The 18,036-nt window shown below is 30.9% G+C and overlaps 1 protein-coding gene across 1 annotated transcript in view; it reads left to right on the top strand.

The window, feature by feature from the left end:
* Nucleotides 1-18,036, top strand: part of c11.1 (maestro heat like repeat family protein c11.1) — a 183,587-nt gene that overhangs the window by 71,707 nt on the left and 93,844 nt on the right. The window contains exons 14-19 of the mRNA XM_035361194.2: nt 4,431-4,535; nt 7,860-8,004; nt 8,314-8,496; nt 12,756-12,916; nt 13,002-13,121; nt 13,244-13,360. Coding sequence (XP_035217085.1) covers nt 4,431-4,535; nt 7,860-8,004; nt 8,314-8,496; nt 12,756-12,916; nt 13,002-13,121; nt 13,244-13,360 — 831 coding nt within the window. The remainder of the gene's footprint in view (nt 1-4,430; nt 4,536-7,859; nt 8,005-8,313; nt 8,497-12,755; nt 12,917-13,001; nt 13,122-13,243; nt 13,361-18,036) is intronic.

Below are 18,036 nucleotides of genomic sequence, written 5' to 3'. Positions count from 1 at the left end.
GCAAAAATAGGTTCTAGAGCAGATCCCGAAGATACTTGGAATTTATGTTCATACATATTGTTCCAGCCATATCCTGATGCTACAAAACTGAAAAGAAAAAAAATGTATCCTTTTATTAGCTAATCAATTTATTAAACCACATCTGAAAATTGGAATGACTTCAGCCTTTTTGCCAAGGGAACTGAAGATAACAATTAGAAGAATCCCTGGACAGAGGAAATTAAGAGAATGGATTTATCAAATCAAGAAGAAAAACTAGAAGAAAACCATGTAGTCTGTGCCCACCTTGTAAAGAGAGAAAAACAACATACAAATGCTTGGAATGCAAGGAACCAGTCTGTCTTCCGTGCTTTCAAAAAAAAAAGTGTGTTTTGACTTTGTATATCAGACTATGATTTATCCTTGTAAACAAAGATATACTAATCTATTATTTATTAATAATTAAATTCACTGTTGTAGAATTATTGTTTAATTGACAGTAATATTTAATAAAGTCACATATTTTCATGCATGTTTGATAAAAACTTTGTTCCTTAAAACGAAGAAAATAGTCATATTATTATATAAATTTAACTGTGTAAAATCAAATGATTTATGTTTAAAATATATTGATTTAAATGAATTAGAATTCCATAAATATGCATAAAGTATCTATGACATTCCTTGAAAAGGCATAAAAGTGTGTATTTTTACGCATTTCTTCAAAGCGGTCTGTGAGACTTCTCACAGTAATTACACTGAAAAAATTGTCACAGCAGTAAAAGGTTAAAGAATGATACACATTAATAAATCGCAAAAGACTGTTTCAGAATAAAGGGAAAGGAATCAACTTTGAATTAAATTTACTTTTTAACAGACCACTATCTTATCTTAGTCTATATTTGCCATATAGAAATCAAACTTACTCTATTTTATTTCTTATAATGAGTGAAAAATTAACTGACTATAAGTATTGGGAGACTGTATGAAAGGTTACATTTCATAATTTTTACAATTTTTTAATTTAAAAATGACAGATCATGTGCATATGAATATGCTCATTTATTTTAAACATTTTTGTAATTAGAAGTATATTTCTGTGACCAACAGTTGTGAAAATAAAGGCCACTTAAGGACTTTATGGGCAGAGTGTATAATAATATTAATACAGTGTTTTTTAAGAAAAAAATCTTCATCTTTTCTTTGAAATAGTATTTTATGGTATTTGAAATAGTATTTTAAGTTTCTTAGCAGTTATTTAATTTTTAGCAGGAGATTTTGCTGTGTTTTGAAGAAATGAAGAACTACTTTTCTACTAGTGATAGTAAGAGAATATGATTATCGATTAGTCATTTAAAAGGTGATTATAATAGGGGGACCGGAAAGTAATGTCATTTCTGCACATGTTGACAACAACATGCTAAGGGCAGAAGTGGAAGCAAATCCATGTCAAACACATTTAACCAACCTTGGTCGACCATCCAAGAACATTTAAAGCAGAATGGAAAAATAAGCAAGGCAGGTGTTTGAGTCCCCCTTAATCTGTCCAAAAAGAACAAAGCCAACCTTCCATCACAACAAGCAACGTATTGCTTCAACGGCACCATATAAAACCGTTTTCTGATTGTTTGATTAGTGGAGACAAAAAAAATAAGTCCTATATGATAATCCAAAACTCAGAAGGCCATTTTAATAGGGGTTACAAAGGGTTTACATCCCGAAAAGGCGTTTCTGGGTGTTTGATGGAGTATTCACAGAATTGTTCATTTTGAATTGCTGAAACCTGGAAAACTGTTAATGTAGACCTTTATTGTGAACAATTGGATCTAGTGAACCAATCTTTAATCGAAAAATATCTGGCGATTGTCAACGGAAAAAGCGTCTTTCTGCAACATGACTATGCAAGACCGCACTGTGCAAGACGAACACTGGAAAAATATAATGAATTGGGGTGAAAAATACTGCCTCACCCACCATATTTGTCCGATATTGCACCCTCAGATTTCCATTTATTCCAATCCCTACAACATTTTCTTAGTGACAAAAAATTTGAAAATTTGGATGATGTCCAAAATGCCATCTCGAGATATTTTACTCAAAAACCAATGATTTTTATCAGTCTGGGATTGAAATCGGCATACTAGATGGCAAGAGGTTGCTGATAATGAGGGTGATTATATTCATTTAAAATAAAAACTTGTTTCAAATTTATTCGTTTGAATTTAATGTAAGAAAGCAACATTACTTTCCGGTACCCCTATTAGGTGTGATTTGTCTCTTCTGAAAACAGTTAATAAGTGGCTTAGTAAATAATGAGCCCTCAATCTGTAATAGAATCCATATTTTATTGAATTCACAGTATTAAACAATTTTTAATGAATACTAAATATTATGAAATTCACTAGTGAATAATTGAAAATTAAATATTATTCAAGACATAAAATGTCATGTATTTTTTTATATTTAAAAACAATGTGGCTTGCAGTTTCAAAATTTCTGCTTAAGAACTATAGATAACATTAATAAAAGCTATAATGATTATTAACAAAAATAGCACAGGTTATAAACTTTTGAACTTTAAAATCAAGCTATTGATTGGTTAAAGATTTGAAAAATTATGTATTGGAGCAAAATATATCAAGTAGCACATACTCCTTAATTTATCTTCTATAGCTGCATATATCATTTTATAATCATACTCTGAGAGTAGTGGCTCTGGGGTCATGATAAGACAAACCTGGTTCTTCATGCCAAAAACAGGTAATATACATCCAGAAAATCATGAAGTCCACTGAACTATCAGTTTAAATATTCAGAATAATTTCTTACTATGTAGAAATTTTAAAGCATTCTTTTTAAAATTTCACTTGCTTTTACTATTTCTGAATTTGTATAATAGTTTGCTCAATAATTTTTTATGCTTTTTTATGCTTTAGTTTTTTTATTTTGAATAATTCAAATCAGAATACAAAAATTTATTTTTTATAACTAATGTAAACTGTTATAGTGTATGGAGAATATTTCTTTAAAATAATAGCCAAGGTGAATATTATTATTTGAAAATAACTTGAAATCTGTACATTATAATATGGTGTCCGCCGATAACATCGCGGACGGAAACGTCGCGGAGAAAACAACGCAAGGCGAAAACGTCGTGCTACAAAACATCGTGGGAGAAAACATCGCAGTTCTAAAACATCGTGCTACAAAACATCGTCATCGAAAATAAAGTGGTTCAAAAACTTCGCAGTTTAAAAACATCGTCAGCGAAAATATCGTGGTAAAAAATAAAGTATCTACAAATCATCGCATGACGATAACTTCGCAGACGTGCTTTTTTCAGGTTTTAATTATTGTAAATGGATATTCCCATAATGATTTGTGAGCGCAGTATGTAAAGAAGGATAATTTTTATTTTCACATATTTTATTAACTAATAAATGTTTGCTGAAAAAGTAAGAAGGAAACTTAAGCATAAAAAATTAAATGCAAATTATAGATTATACTTTTCATGAAAAATTACCAGTAAAATCTTTATAAAAATGATTTATTAATGGTCTTTGTTAGTTAACTATGTCGGTTTAAAATTCCATTAAGTGCTATAAGTTGCATTAATTTTCTATGCTTAAGTTTCATTCTTATTTTCTCAGCAAAAATTTATTAGTTAATAAAAAGTATGAAAGTAAAAATTATCCTTCTTTCCATCTTGCGATCACAAATCAGTATGGGAATATCCATTTACAGTTATTAAAGCCTGAAAGAAGCATGTCTGCGATGTTATCGTCATGCGATGATTTGTAGATACTTTATTTTTTACCACGATATTTTCGACGACGATGTTTTTAAACTGCGAAGTTTTTGAACCGCTTTATTTTCGACGACAATGTTTTGTACCACATTGTTTTAGAACTGCGATTTTTTCTCGTTGCAATGTTTTCTCCCACGATGTTTTGTAGCACGACAAAATTGCTATTGCGTTGTTTTCTCCGCGATGTTTTCAGCTGTAACCTTATAATATAACATTAGAAGGTTCATAACAGTAGTTTTATATGTTATGTTTGATAGAATTATGAATGATAGATAGGCATAAACATATTTAAATCTAATTTTAAAAGATCAGCTGTTATACTTCCATTGAAAGGATGATTTTGCATTTTTATTACGACTGTGTTTTGTAGTAGAAATGGGATATATATGTAAAATTGGGCTTATATATAAAGGCTATGCCTGTTTTTATATATTTTTTTAAATCCAGATATTAACGTTTTCTTTGATATCTTGTATTCAAATAATAAAATACTTTTGAATTATCTGAGTATTTTTAATAGAATTTTTTCATGTTTGGACTCTGCTATGAATTCACTTACTCTTTTCCAGGGTGTGTAATATTTTCAGTGAACGTTTTCAGTGGTATAATTAAGATAATTTAGAGTTTTGTTTTTTTTCATCAGGGAAAACGAACTGGAGATCCAAGTTATGTGAGTAATGAAGCACTTAGAGGAATGTGTGAAAATGTGATGCATTTGTTAACAACAACTGTGGAAAAAATGGAAAATGTGAGATATTACATATGATTGAATTTTTTAGTTTATATATTTCCCCTTTTAAAGTGATGCACTTAAAATTTAAAAGCTTATTTTTATTATTTATCTAAACAGAAAATTATTTGGTTAGAATTCAGTACCTGCTAGAAATATCTACAAGAGGATAACTTGTTTCTGTGTGACTTTATCTTACTCAAATAATCAATATTTTGATTAATTTCTGAGAAACTTTTCCTTCTTTCTCCCCCTTTCTTTTTGATTAAGAATTATAGTTTTATTTTGTTATTTAAAAAAATTCTTTCTCTTAAAAATTCTGGTTTGCAATTTTGTAGTTAGTAACTTTAGTTGTAGGCTGATTTGATTACGGCAAAACATTCGAAGGCTATTTGTCTAAGGAGAGGGATGCCCTCCTGGAGGACTTTCTATGGGAAACTGGCTCATATGCACATTACACATGGGGAAAACAATAAAAATGCCTATGCAGTCAACCTATTCGCAGAGTGTTTAGCGACTTTATTACTCAGGCACATGTGGGCCACAATTAGTAACCGTGGCTCGCATATAATTATAATGAAAAAAAGTTTAGACTTCAGTTTTTTTCATTAGCAAGACTTATCAAGTGTCCAAGATTTAATGGTAATATGTTTCTGTAATGGGCTTGTATTTGAGTTTCTCAACCTCTAGACAAGGGGAGGTATTATTCTAAGATGCATCAGATTACTTACATTTTAAGATAATGATGTTCATTTTTGCTTTTTATTATTAAGAGGAAATGAATAAAATTAATAATTTTTATTTCTCTCTTGTATTAATTTCTAAAATAATAATAATAATAATAATGAAGATTTGAAATTGAACATACAAAATTTTAAAATAGTTTGTATTAAATTAGGCTGTGGTACATATAAGTATTACGGTTTTTTAATTGCACATAAAAACTCTTTGATGAACATTTCGTAGCGATAGCAAAAGCATTTTTATTTTTTAATAGTAATAATTATACAGAGGATAAATTTACTAATAATAGTTTTTGAAAATAAATATTTTATTATCTATACAATAAGTTGCTGTGCAATTAAATTATGTCCCTCAAAAAAATCATTGCAAGTGTGGATAAGTTCATTTTCATGTATTGATATGCTATTTAAGTTCCTTCCCCTCAAACATGTTGGCCTAATAAGAAAATTATAGGCTGTTGCAGGCATATAAATGAGGCTACATATACATATAATGAAAATATTTAAATTGATTATTAATATAGTAGTGTTGTATATATGAATGACATAGAAATATAATACTAATGTGAAATTTTTTTTTAAATAAATTTTTTCATGCCTGTTTTTTCAACTACAAGAGAAAATTTACAACCCTGTCAAATATACACCCACTTCTAAAAGCTTATTTTACCATGAATCCATTTGTAATGTATTAAATCTTAATCAAATGGAAGAGAAGCATGGTAATATAAAATTCAAAATAAGACAAAAAAAATAATGCAGCCTTATTCTGGCATAGGCTTTAAATAAAACTGTCAGTTTCAAAGGTTCCCTTTCTTTATAAAAACACAAGTTCCCTTTCTTTATATATATATATATAAAATTAAAAAAAAATTAAAAAAGAGAGAGAGAGAGATTTCTTCCCCCCCCCCTACTCATGTTTGACCAAAAAAAAAAAAATATGATTCTGAAAAAGAGAGATTTGTGTCTGATTACCATGGAAATTGGTAGAGTTTTATTCAAAATCTACACCAAAATAAAGTTGCTTTTTTGGCCTAATTTCGAACATTAAATTTTATATAAGAGAAAGGAATGTATCATTCTGAAATTTTAAATGAATATGTCACTTCAGTGTAGTTTAGATTAAAGTTAATTACAGGATGATTACAACAAATTTTCTGTTCATTTGCATTTATTCGTTGAGAATTACAAAATAGATTGCTGTATATAATTGCAAAATAATAATAATAAATAAATTTCTGCTTTTAGGAGGATGCAGATTAAGTTTTGTAAGTTTTCTTTTTTAATTCTGTTTTATTTTCTGTTTTTTCTGTTATTATTTTTGATATTGAAAAGAAGTGAAATTCGTATTCAAAATCAATGTAAACTCAAGATATGAGAGCAGATCTCAAAGCAAATACACAAAAAATACATATACACATAATATAATGCAAAATAACTTAAACTGATACACTTAAAATCTTCCCATTTTCAATACAGAACTTCTTTCTGAATCTATGTTTACTTCTTTTGTTGCACCATTCCCCTGATTGAGGATGCAGTGAACGATGTAAATTGCATTTTCCTTTCTACATTTTTTATTTTTAACATTTTTTGCACCCTTCATGCAATTTATCAATGGACTTCTTTTTATCATTATTAGTCCAAAGGGATTTGAATCCCGAAGGACTATTAGTTTCGTTTTGGCATTTTGCGTCGGACTCATAAATGTCGGTTCACTTTTCAAACTGTTGCCACAAAATGTTAGAGTCCTGCATTATATTTGAAGAAATTAAATAATGAAAAATCTGCATAAATGTATGTATATTTCTCGTATTGTGATAAAACAACGGTACATAGAGTCATCGAATTTTGAATAACGTAATCCTCCAACGAATATGAGCATGTGGAAGACCAAATTTGAAATTTGTTTTATGATCGATTTCCTATTTTTTAAAACTTTGACGAATTTTTTATTAACAAACTCAAGGATTTCAAAGCGAGCAATGGCAACGTTGTGCAGAAAAAACATTTTTATCTCCAGCGCGTGAGTCTCTGTATCAGAAATTCTAAAGATATGCTCGTTTTAAAACTATTTTGCGATATTGCTGTTGCACTGGATCTTATGGTTTAAGTGCGAGGAACATGATATTTAATAAAGAAAGGTAACACACAAAATGTTAAAAAACGCCCCTTTGGACGTAATTTAAAATCTGAAACATTTCAGATTTTTTTTTTATTGCATTTGATTTATTCTGAATTGAATATGGAATGGATTTTAAACATATTGATTTAATTTACATGAATATATATGTATTTATATATTACCAAAAAAGTTACTGCAAGCATATAAATAAGGCAAGTTAAATTATATAAGAATTAAAATATATAAATTAGTAATATGGGTGTGCTAATAATAATGTAAATATATTCAAAAACTAATTTCTTCCATTTCATCCACTTTTATGGCAGAAAACTGTATTTTTTAGCTGGTATTTTCCACTGCAGAACATAGTTGCCAACTTTTACAGCATGCAAAGTCCTAAAATTCTTAACATGAACTTATATTTCTCAGCATGGTTCTGATTGTTCTATTGTTTATGATCTCTTTTACTTACAGGTACTATGGCCAAATATTTTAGATGGTTTACTGGATGAAAATTTGACTTCAGCAGTAAGTCCAATATGCAAAAGCGTAACCGTTTTGGCAAGCAAAAAAAGAGAAGATCTAGGAACTGATTTTGCAATCGACTATAAAGTTTTAAGTTAGTTATTTTTATTAAAGTACAAGTCAAAATGACTAAATTCCATTCATAATATTTTTTAACAAATTTGGTGCTTTTTTAATAAGCATTTTTTTTTCCTCTTAGAAATAATTTTCATTGTAATAAAAAAAAACCAATATGGAAATATTATCTAAAGATATCAATTAAAAAAAGATTCCTTCATTAATTTTATTGCATTACAGTGCTCTATGTTTAAGTTTTCAAAACTAAATTATATCTATTTGTATAGTTTATATTTATTTGTATAGTAGTGCAAAATGTACATATTTAATGTATTCTCCCATCTAGCTAATGTTACATCATCTCAATCACTTCTTGCAAGGTTGCTTGTTTTAATTGGCCAGCCTCATGAAGGCAGAGAAAGAGGATTTCATGTTCTAAAATTTATGAAAGTTGTTGCACCAGCTATCAACAAAAACCTCAAAGCATTATGGGATACAAAAATTCCTAATTTACTCCAGTTATTGGAAGGTAATAGGGATCTTTTGATTGATATGTTTAGTTCATGCTTTTGTCTGTAAATCTTGTTTTATGTAGGATTTGTTTGATGCATTATTTAGCATAAGTAAGGCTTCTAATTTAAGTAATTTTTATTTAAAAAAATCAGATATTATTTAGGTTTAAAGTGAAATTTGTTTTAAAAGCATATAAAATATTAATTATTATTCTTGCAAATATTTTAGTGTTAACAAACATACAATTTTATTCTCCCAAGTATATAGAAAAAATGCTGTTAGGGGGCTATGAATGCATAGGTGTAACTAATGATGTAACATGCATTTCATGTTGAAATCTCAAATTTCAGTTTTACATTTACATTACAGCTGAACACTGATGCAGTTCCCCCCTAACAAACAAGGAGATTTAGTGAATAAAAGGCAAACATTTATTAAAATAACATATACAGATACAAATACATTATTTACAATCTATGCACAATGGAAATTCAGTCATTCATTGGAGGCAAACACCATATTATTCAGACTAACATTATTCTTTGAAAACTTCCACTCATTTCTTAATTGCAAGTGATTTGAATAATCACGAGATCAATTTTTCAAAATTAATTGCACTAGTTTGGTTTCCTCTGCCATCCAGATAAACATTATCTGAAGTGTCAGTCATATTGAGCTCAGAAATAGAGAGTAATGGATGGCCTACTAAGAAATATCTAATTGTCAAAACTAAATAATTATCAGAAGCCGTTGACTTAGATACAAAGGGTCTACTGTTTAGTATAGCCTCTATTTCTGTGGTTAAAGTAAGAAATTCTTCAAACATAATAGCCTGCAGCACATCTTAAATGGTGTTTAAATTATTTCACCCCAGATTCCTGATGTCTGCTGATATTAGAAGACCTTGGGGGCATAAACTTTCAACTAATATTTTCTGAGCTTAGATAATTAGCTAAACTTTCTTTGGGATAGCTAGTTAGATTATGCAACCTCTGTATTTCTGAATTGGTGCCAACAAAGTTACTAGCATTGTCAGAATATGAACAAAAAGCTTTTCCTCATCTTGTGAAGAAATGTTTTAAAGTTGCAGTTAATGCAGCTGTAGATAAGTCTGTTACTAACTCTAAATATTACTAAAAATCTAAATTTACTACTACTCCAAAGTTACTAACTCTTAGTTGCTAAGCATACAAATAATGAGACAAATGTTTTTAAATGTGATTTAATAAAAAATGAGCTACAAAATGTTATTGCACAGTTATAGAAAGGACGACTATGGTTAACTCTCTCTCTGCAGGCAGGTTTTTTAGAAGTTCCTCAGAAGTTGTAGGTTTATTTTTAAAGAACTGATTTTATACTCTAATTTACAATTTTGGAGGTGAATTTCTTCCTTCTATTGGTCAAAATTCTTGCCTGATGCTATGTAACAGTGTTTGAGGACCTATATGTAAATACCTCTAATGGAGGAATTCCATAATAATTTTAGTAAGTTTTTGAGAAAGCAAAAGTTTTGGATGCTTTTTCTATTTTGATCTAGGTCTGCATTTATAAACATCCACGTCCATAAGAATCTCATTTTCATCTGAAAAAGGCTTTAGATTTCTTAATATCTTTATTCTATTTTAAACAAGAAATTTCTTCACAAAATTCAACCTTTTGTACTAATGTTACGAGCACATCCACAGCAGGCCTCAGTTCTTTGACATTTATCCTTTTTGGGCTCTTTGGTATGTTTTATATCATAGGCAAACCTGGAAACAAAACTTAATATTTGACAAAATTTAGTCCAATTATTATTTAAAGTTAAAAAATTGTCAATAAAGTCACATTTTGAATTGATTAGTGAAATTAGTAAGTAAAAGGTTTTAGTTCTTTTTCAAAATTCTCATCTATAGGTGCTGCACAAGCACCTGCCCCTGGAAGGTCAAAAGTCAACCAGCCATGGTTATTCCATTAGAAGGAATTATTTAACAGGTCCCCTGTCCTGAGGTACCCCTGGAAATGATGTCAGGAGTCTGTTGTTGGAATATACCTATAGTGCTGTAACTAGGGTTTTTAGTGTCCGGGGATAGCTGAAAATTTCGTACCCCTCAACTTCAATTCTTGAAATTATTTTGTAAATTTCTTGAATTATATACGTTTTGAAACATTCATAGTAAGGAATTTAGAAAATTGCATGAAGGATGTTCCTTGTTAGAGAGAATATAGGGCTAATATTTTTTCCTCGATGTGCTTACATTACAATTAAACTTATGTTTGTTTCCCTTGACATGATTATGCATTATTATGTTTATGTTATGTTTGTTTCCCTTGACATGATTATGCATTATTGATTTCAGGTTAGTATACTTATACAGACTTTCTAAGACTAAAGTTCTGTTTGCCAGAAAACTTAATTCATCTAATGGGGGAAACTTCTTTTATTTTTAACATCAATTAACACAGTTTTATTTAGTTTATGTGTGTGAGTAGTTTGATGCGGGTTGCTTATGAAAAGCAGCAGTTTTATTCAGTTTATGTGTATGACTATAATATTCATTTAATTTTTGCATTTGACTATGATTATTGAATTATGGAAAAATTCATATATCATAATAAATTAAATGTGTTTTGAAAGCAGTTCTCACTCCCAAATAAACCCAAAATAAATGTGACTAATTTTTATTTAAAAAATATACTTGCAACTTTTGTTTTCCGTATAAACTTTATATTGAATTAGAAGGTACTGTAGCTAAAGCAGCACTTTGTGTCAATCTTAGTCTTTAAAAAGTATCAGAATTTGTAGATGTAGTGTCTATTAACTAAACTGCCCATAGGTATTTGTGGTTGTCATGTGTATTCTGTAAGCGTAATGTTAAAAATTAGCTTTTACATAAGTAATATTTTGTGAATATTTGTTAAATTTAACTTTAAAACTGAGCACATATTTAATATTCTAAATTAACTTCATGGTTAATAGTGTGCTAATAAGCACTAAAATTTTGCCATATGGAGTAATTTGAACATGCAAAATCATGTAGGATATTCTAAGAAACAAATATTAATTTCACAGGAGAATTTTTTTTTTATTTTCTTCATAGATTGTTATCTTTCATTTAAAATCAAGATATGAATCGTAATAAATTCTGTAATTCAATATTTCTATCTAGAACATATTATATTTTTCACTTTGTATAACTAACTAAAATTGTTGCTAAATCATACAGGTTTCAGATGAAATTTCTTACTCATGCATATGCATTTAATTTTATTCCTTTAATTCTTTATATAACTATTATGTGTCTAAAAATATTATTAAAATATGCTTTTTGCAATAAAATAAAAATGATATGGGTTATAACGAATATCATAAGTACACCTCTTTTCAAAAGAATGTTTGCATTTTATTTCTGATTAAAAAATTCTACTATTTCTTTAATACTGCAATGAAGTGAGCTTCCATCCGAAAATATGACTATTTCTCCTCCAAAACATAAGTTGGGCAAAGAAATCTCGCCAAAACTTCGTACAGAAAGCTGTTACATGTTTTGCCATCTAAATTGATAATGTATGCAAAAACTTACAAAACGGGATTAAGTGGAAAAAAAATCAGAAAAGCATAGGAAATAGCATCTGTTAGTGAAATGATTCTTAAACTCGTACTGGACATAAATATGAAGAAATAGAAGTAAGAGATAACTTTTGCTCTAGCTCTTACAATTTCTGTTTGCCAAGCAACTGTAAACAAGTTAGTGTCATTCCCTTGTCATCAAAGTAGTTAAATTTTATGAAGCAGTTAACACCTGAATGACAAAACATGTAATGCATGAAGATTTTACGGCTGCAAACTCACTAAAAATGAGGAGTGGGAGGATTCAGCAAATGGCTTCAGACTCTAAGAACAGAGGTTTTAAGAGCTTCTGAAATTGAAAGAATTAAATAAACACTTATTATATTATTCATTCATTGAATAATATAATACCCAAAGAATTCTCTAAATTGAATTCTTTGGGTTTAGAAACTTCTTTGTTAATATTTAAGAGTATATATTTAATTATGTATTAATTTTTCTTGAGATAACAACATATATGTTATTTCTAAAACTTGTAATTGAAAATGATTGCTTAAAGAAAATTAACATATGATATCATTCCAAATTCTAAAGAATTTGTCCCAAAAGACCGAAGTATTATATCTGTAATTGTAGAAAATGTTAAAACATTTTGAATATGGCCTTCAGGTTTGCTGCTTGTTTTAAGTTTTAATATTTTGTGTTTACTTTAAATTGTTTTACAGGGAGTGATTCTTTGGACTGGGAGCAGAAAATATGGGAAAAAAATGTCACAGAATTTGTTATGGATACTCTTGAAGAAATTGATCGTGAAGAATGGACATTAAAATTTGGAAAATCATTGGTTGCACAATTTCCATTGTATATAAATGCTTCTGAAGATAAGGTTGGCTTTTAGTTTTTGCATTATTTTTTTAATAAATTACATCCATATTTCATGGTTTTTAAAACTGGAGTTGGTTTCATTTTAGTACATTCTGCTGAAAATTCTTGGATTGGTCATGAAAAAAGTGAGCAACAAGAATTTTGTGAATGAAGCATTAGATGCAATTTTTCAGAATGTTAATCATTCTGTTGTCACAGAAAGAGTGGTATGTGTATTTTTGCACTGCTTTTTTTAATATTAAAATGCTGCTATATTTCTTTTGTTATATCATTCAGATTTTAGTAATATATTTTTTATTAATGCTTTCTCCTCATTCTTCAAACTTAGGCATGTGCTGTAGCTGTTGGATATTGTGCATCTACACATTTAGATATAGTTTTGGTGAAATTAGAGAAGGTGGCTAAAGATGACAAAAAGAATTCCGGAATATTTGGCTTCATTAAGGTACTTTATTTTTGCATGGCTTATTACAATGGATAAAATGTTATACAAAATTTCAATAAGAAAGCCTAAATGCTAAATGTAGAAGCTGCAAAGTAAACTGTTAATTTTTAATTAAAATTGTAAAGAATATATAACTTGTGAATACTCTTCAAATCCACAAGTTGGAGAAATCCTTTTAAAATTATTCAATATTTCTTGACATCTAATTTTGGTAAAAGGCTTGTTTGTAAGGGTGGGAACAATTTAAAATATCTGACAACGATTTCCAAGTCAAAAGCATGTACAGTACCTGCTGTTTATTAAACTCACTGGCTAATAAATTCAGGCGCTTAATTACATTCATATTTCCAATAACCAAACCAAGTAATATGCTAATCAATACAGAAACCACCATTTATTAAACCCAGATTGGAAAAATTTATTCTTTAGTGCCAGAATATCTTACTTGAACCTATTAAAGCTTTTTGTAGTTCATCTATTCAACCTATTGTGGATTATGGCTTTATATTTCAGGTATGTAATACTTCATTAAAACAGGTTTTATTAAAACTTTTTTAACACCCTGTTCGTCCCTGTACCTGTGAATCCTGTTTTCAGAGTTCTTTGCTTACACTTAATTTCAGAAGGGCAGAATTTCCTTATCTTAAGATTAGCAATCCTCTTAAGCAGAAACAGTGTAAGTGAATGAGAATTCCTGCTGTTAGAAAGGAAAACTGCAACTTTAGTATCCCATTTTTTAAGGTTTCCACATTCAAAATTTTCTCGTTGGAATAGATATATTATGTTCACAGAGAATTATATATATATATAAAAAAAAAAAAAAAAAAAAAAATCATGAAATGCTGCTTAACACTGCTGTACATGAGATGTCTTTAAAAATGAAGGTAGTAATTGTAGGCTGAAGATAAAGGGGAAAAAATTATTCATGCTTGTAATCACAAAGTGGCAGATTGACAAGCCGATTGTGAATGCAAGCCACACAAAACTTATAATATAGATGAAACTGGGATTGCATTAAAGAACATACATTATTTAAAAGTGAAACAGTAGCTGGTTTAAGAAATTGAAGGAATAAATTACTTTGTTATTAACTTGCCATATGGACCCAACAATGAGGAACATAGCACTTCTAGTTGACAAAAGCAGAAAACTTTGGTATTTGAAAAGAGTCAAGAATTTGCTTCTGAGTATCACAGCAGCAAGAACTCGTGGATAACAGTTTGCAGCGGCAGCGCCAAACAGGCGATACGGACTTAAAAACTGTACAGAAAAGCGCCAATTGGCGAAACAGTAAACCCGTTTGGCAAACCTACAGGCTGACGGAGAGAGAAGATTTTTCCCCGGCAGTCAAGTGGAACTACTTCAACAAATGTGTGCGTCTCTGTTTTCGCCGAGAAATGTAAACTTGTGTACTCGCATCTGTACTGTGCTCTGAATTTCTTAAGCCATTATAATGTACCCGGCAACTGTTACTTTTCCTTATTAAATTTGATTATTAATTGTAACATGTCTATCTTAACTAAGATTTCGGCTTTCCTAGTTAATGTTAGGGATATTTTCGTATGCACGTGTTACTCACACGTACATCATTGGTGACCCTGTCCCTCGCTCCTTCTGTTTCGATCCCTAATGACTATCTGTCTCAATCTTTGTTTAAAAACTAAAAATATGCTTATTTTGATGCCAATGCTCTTCCTTATGACTGATAAAGGCTCAACCCTATTTATTTCCTCCTCATTTTATCGTACGGATTACACGTGGTTTATCACACTTAAGGAGGATTTACAGGTATGTGGTCAAATTTTTTTAATTATCTGTGATTGGTCTTAATTATGTTTTTGTGATATGTTTTGCTCTAAAATTATAGTTTTAATTTAATTATTGATTGTTTAAAATTGATCTTTGGGTAATATTCGTGCTCACACTTTTATTGAGATATTGAATGTCTTCATTATTTTATTCTAAATTGATACTGTTTTGATAAGGTATAGTGCAAAACATTAAGTTTACGATTTACGATATATTTATAATTGGCAACCATGCCAGGATCGGAAGGCCAAACCAACGAGGAATCGAATATGGCGGTTCAGGAGCCACAAATCGCACACGTGGCAGTTAAAATTCCCCCTTTATGGAAAAAGAATGTTAAACTTTGGTTTATTCAAGTTGAAAGTAACTTTGCTTTAGCGAAGATTAGTAGCGATAGTACAAAATACAACCACGTGGTTTCTTCGATAGACCCTGAAACTCTTTCCGCAGTATCAGATATTTTATTTAATCCCCCAGCGACGGCTAAATATGATGCCCTTAAAGCTAGGTTAATAGTAGAATTCTCAGATTCGGAAAGCGAGCAAATACGCAGACTTATTTCTGAATTGCATTTAGGGGACGACAAACCATCTCACTTATTGAGAAAAATGAGAGAATTAGGTGGAAACTGTATAACTGACGAATTTTTAAAATCATTATGGCTGCAAAGGTTACCTTCCGAGGTGCATGCCATTTTATCAATAAGTTCGGAATCCTTAGACAATTTAGCAAAAATGGCTGATAAGATAGCTGAAGTGCGCACGCCAACGAACAACAGCGTGTTCGCGGTCCAGGCAGCTTCGGCGAGTTCCCCCAGAAACCCTAACGATTCTGGTGCCCCCCTCGAGGAGCTTAAGGCCTTAAGGAGTGAAATCTCTGCCCTAAGTAAACAAGTCGAGCGACTCTCCCGCGGAAAAACGAGGAATAATTTCCCCCGGGATCAACATAACACAGCACGTAGTTTTTCGCGTGGGCATTCCCGAGAGCGTGTGAACAATTATTGTTATTTTCATTCGTGATTCGGTAATAATGCACGAAAATGTCGAGCACCTTGTTCCTGTTCTCAGAACACTACGGCGCAGGAAAACTAGCAGTAGCGGCTGTCGATCGAAATTCATCGGCAGTCGCGCATCCATGTCGTTTACATGTTTACGATAACAGACTAAATTTAAACTTTTTGATTGATTCGGGCTCGGATGTTTCATGTGTGACACCGACTTCTAAATTTAAGAAAATGCATCCTGATTCGCTTCAATTATTTGCCGCGAATAATTCCAGAATTTCTACGTATGGAACAAAATTGTTAACTGTGAATGTAGGACTTAGACGAAATTTTTCTTGGAAGTTTTTAATCGCCGATGTACCAGTGCCTATAATAGGAGCCGACTTTTTAAGGCATTTTGATCTTTTAATCGATTTAAAACGAGGTAGGCTTATCGATAATACTACGAAATTAACTCGTATTGGTTCTCTTTCCGATTCTAAAAATTATTTTTCGGTAAAGTTAATATCTGGTGATTCACCATATCACAGAATCTTGAAAGACTTTCCGGAAGTACTGAAGTTAAAATCCGATTCGGGTAGAGTAAAGCATAGTACGGTTCATTACATCGAAACAAACGGTCCTCCTGTGCACAGTAAACCGCGTAGGTTAAGCCCTAAGTTATACGAAGCAGTAAAAAAAGAATTTCAATTTATGATAGATCAAGGTATTTGTAGACCATCAAAATCAGCATGGTCATCACCTCTTCATGTAGTTTCTAAAAGTTCGGGCGACATACGGCCAGTAGGAGACTACCGAAAACTAAACGCGTGCACCGAACCCGACAGATACCCTATCCCGCATTTACAAGACTTTAATAATACGCTTAGTGGAAAGACAATTTTTTCAAAAATTGATATCGTTCGGGCATATCATCATATACCAGTCCATCCATATCATATACCGAAAACTGCAGTTTGCACCCCATTTGGTCTTTTCGAATTTCCGTTTTTAAATTTCGGACTGTGCGGAGCAGCTCAAACCTTTCAAAGGTTTATGAACGAAATTCTTGGAGATCTAAAATTCGCCTACGTCTACTTAGATGATATTTTGATATTTAGTGATACGGAAGATGAGCATAAATCTCACCTACGTACTGTTTTTGAAAGATTAACTTCATATGGATCGACAATTAACGCTTCGAAATGTGTTTTCGGCGTTCCGGAAATATCTTTTTTAGGCCATATAATCAATAAAGATGGTACCAAGCCTCTGACGAACAAAGTGGAACCGATACTTAACTACCCACTTCCTAAAACGGTAAAAGATTTGCAGAGATTTTTAGGATTTTTAAATTTTTACCTCGATTTTTACCCAACGTAGCCCAGAATCAAATACATTTAACTTCGTATTTAAAAGGGGCTAAGAAAAATGATAAGACAATCCTGAATTTGTCTGAGGAAGCGCGGAGTGAATTTCAAAAGTGCAAACAGCTAATCGCTAATGCTGTTCTTTTGGCACACCCGCAGAAAGATGCCCAGTTGGTTTTACAGGTTAATGCATCAGACTTCGCGATCGGTGGAACACTATCACAAATAGTTGATAGAAATTTACAGCCTCTCGCATTTTTCTCACGAAAGCTTTCGCAGGCGGAAAGGAACTATAGTGCGTATGATCGAGAGCTATTGGCAGCTTATGCTGCTATTAGGCATTTTAAGCATATATTGGAAGCACGGAACTTTTCTTTAATCACCGATCACAAACCGCTCACGTATGCATTCCGACAGCGTTTGGATAAGTGTTCACCTCGTCAGGCTAGGCAGTTAGACTTTATCTCCCAATTCACCACTGAAATTCGCCATATAAAAGGTTCGGAGAATATCGC

The sequence above is a fragment of the Stegodyphus dumicola genome, chromosome 3, assembly GCF_044657685.1.
Source record: "Stegodyphus dumicola isolate Sdum_Otavi_A_Nest chromosome 3, ASM4465768v1".
Taxonomy (NCBI): domain Eukaryota; kingdom Metazoa; phylum Arthropoda; class Arachnida; order Araneae; family Eresidae; genus Stegodyphus; species Stegodyphus dumicola.
Note: the sequence above shows the minus strand (reverse complement) of the source record. Positions and strands in the feature narration are given on the sequence as shown.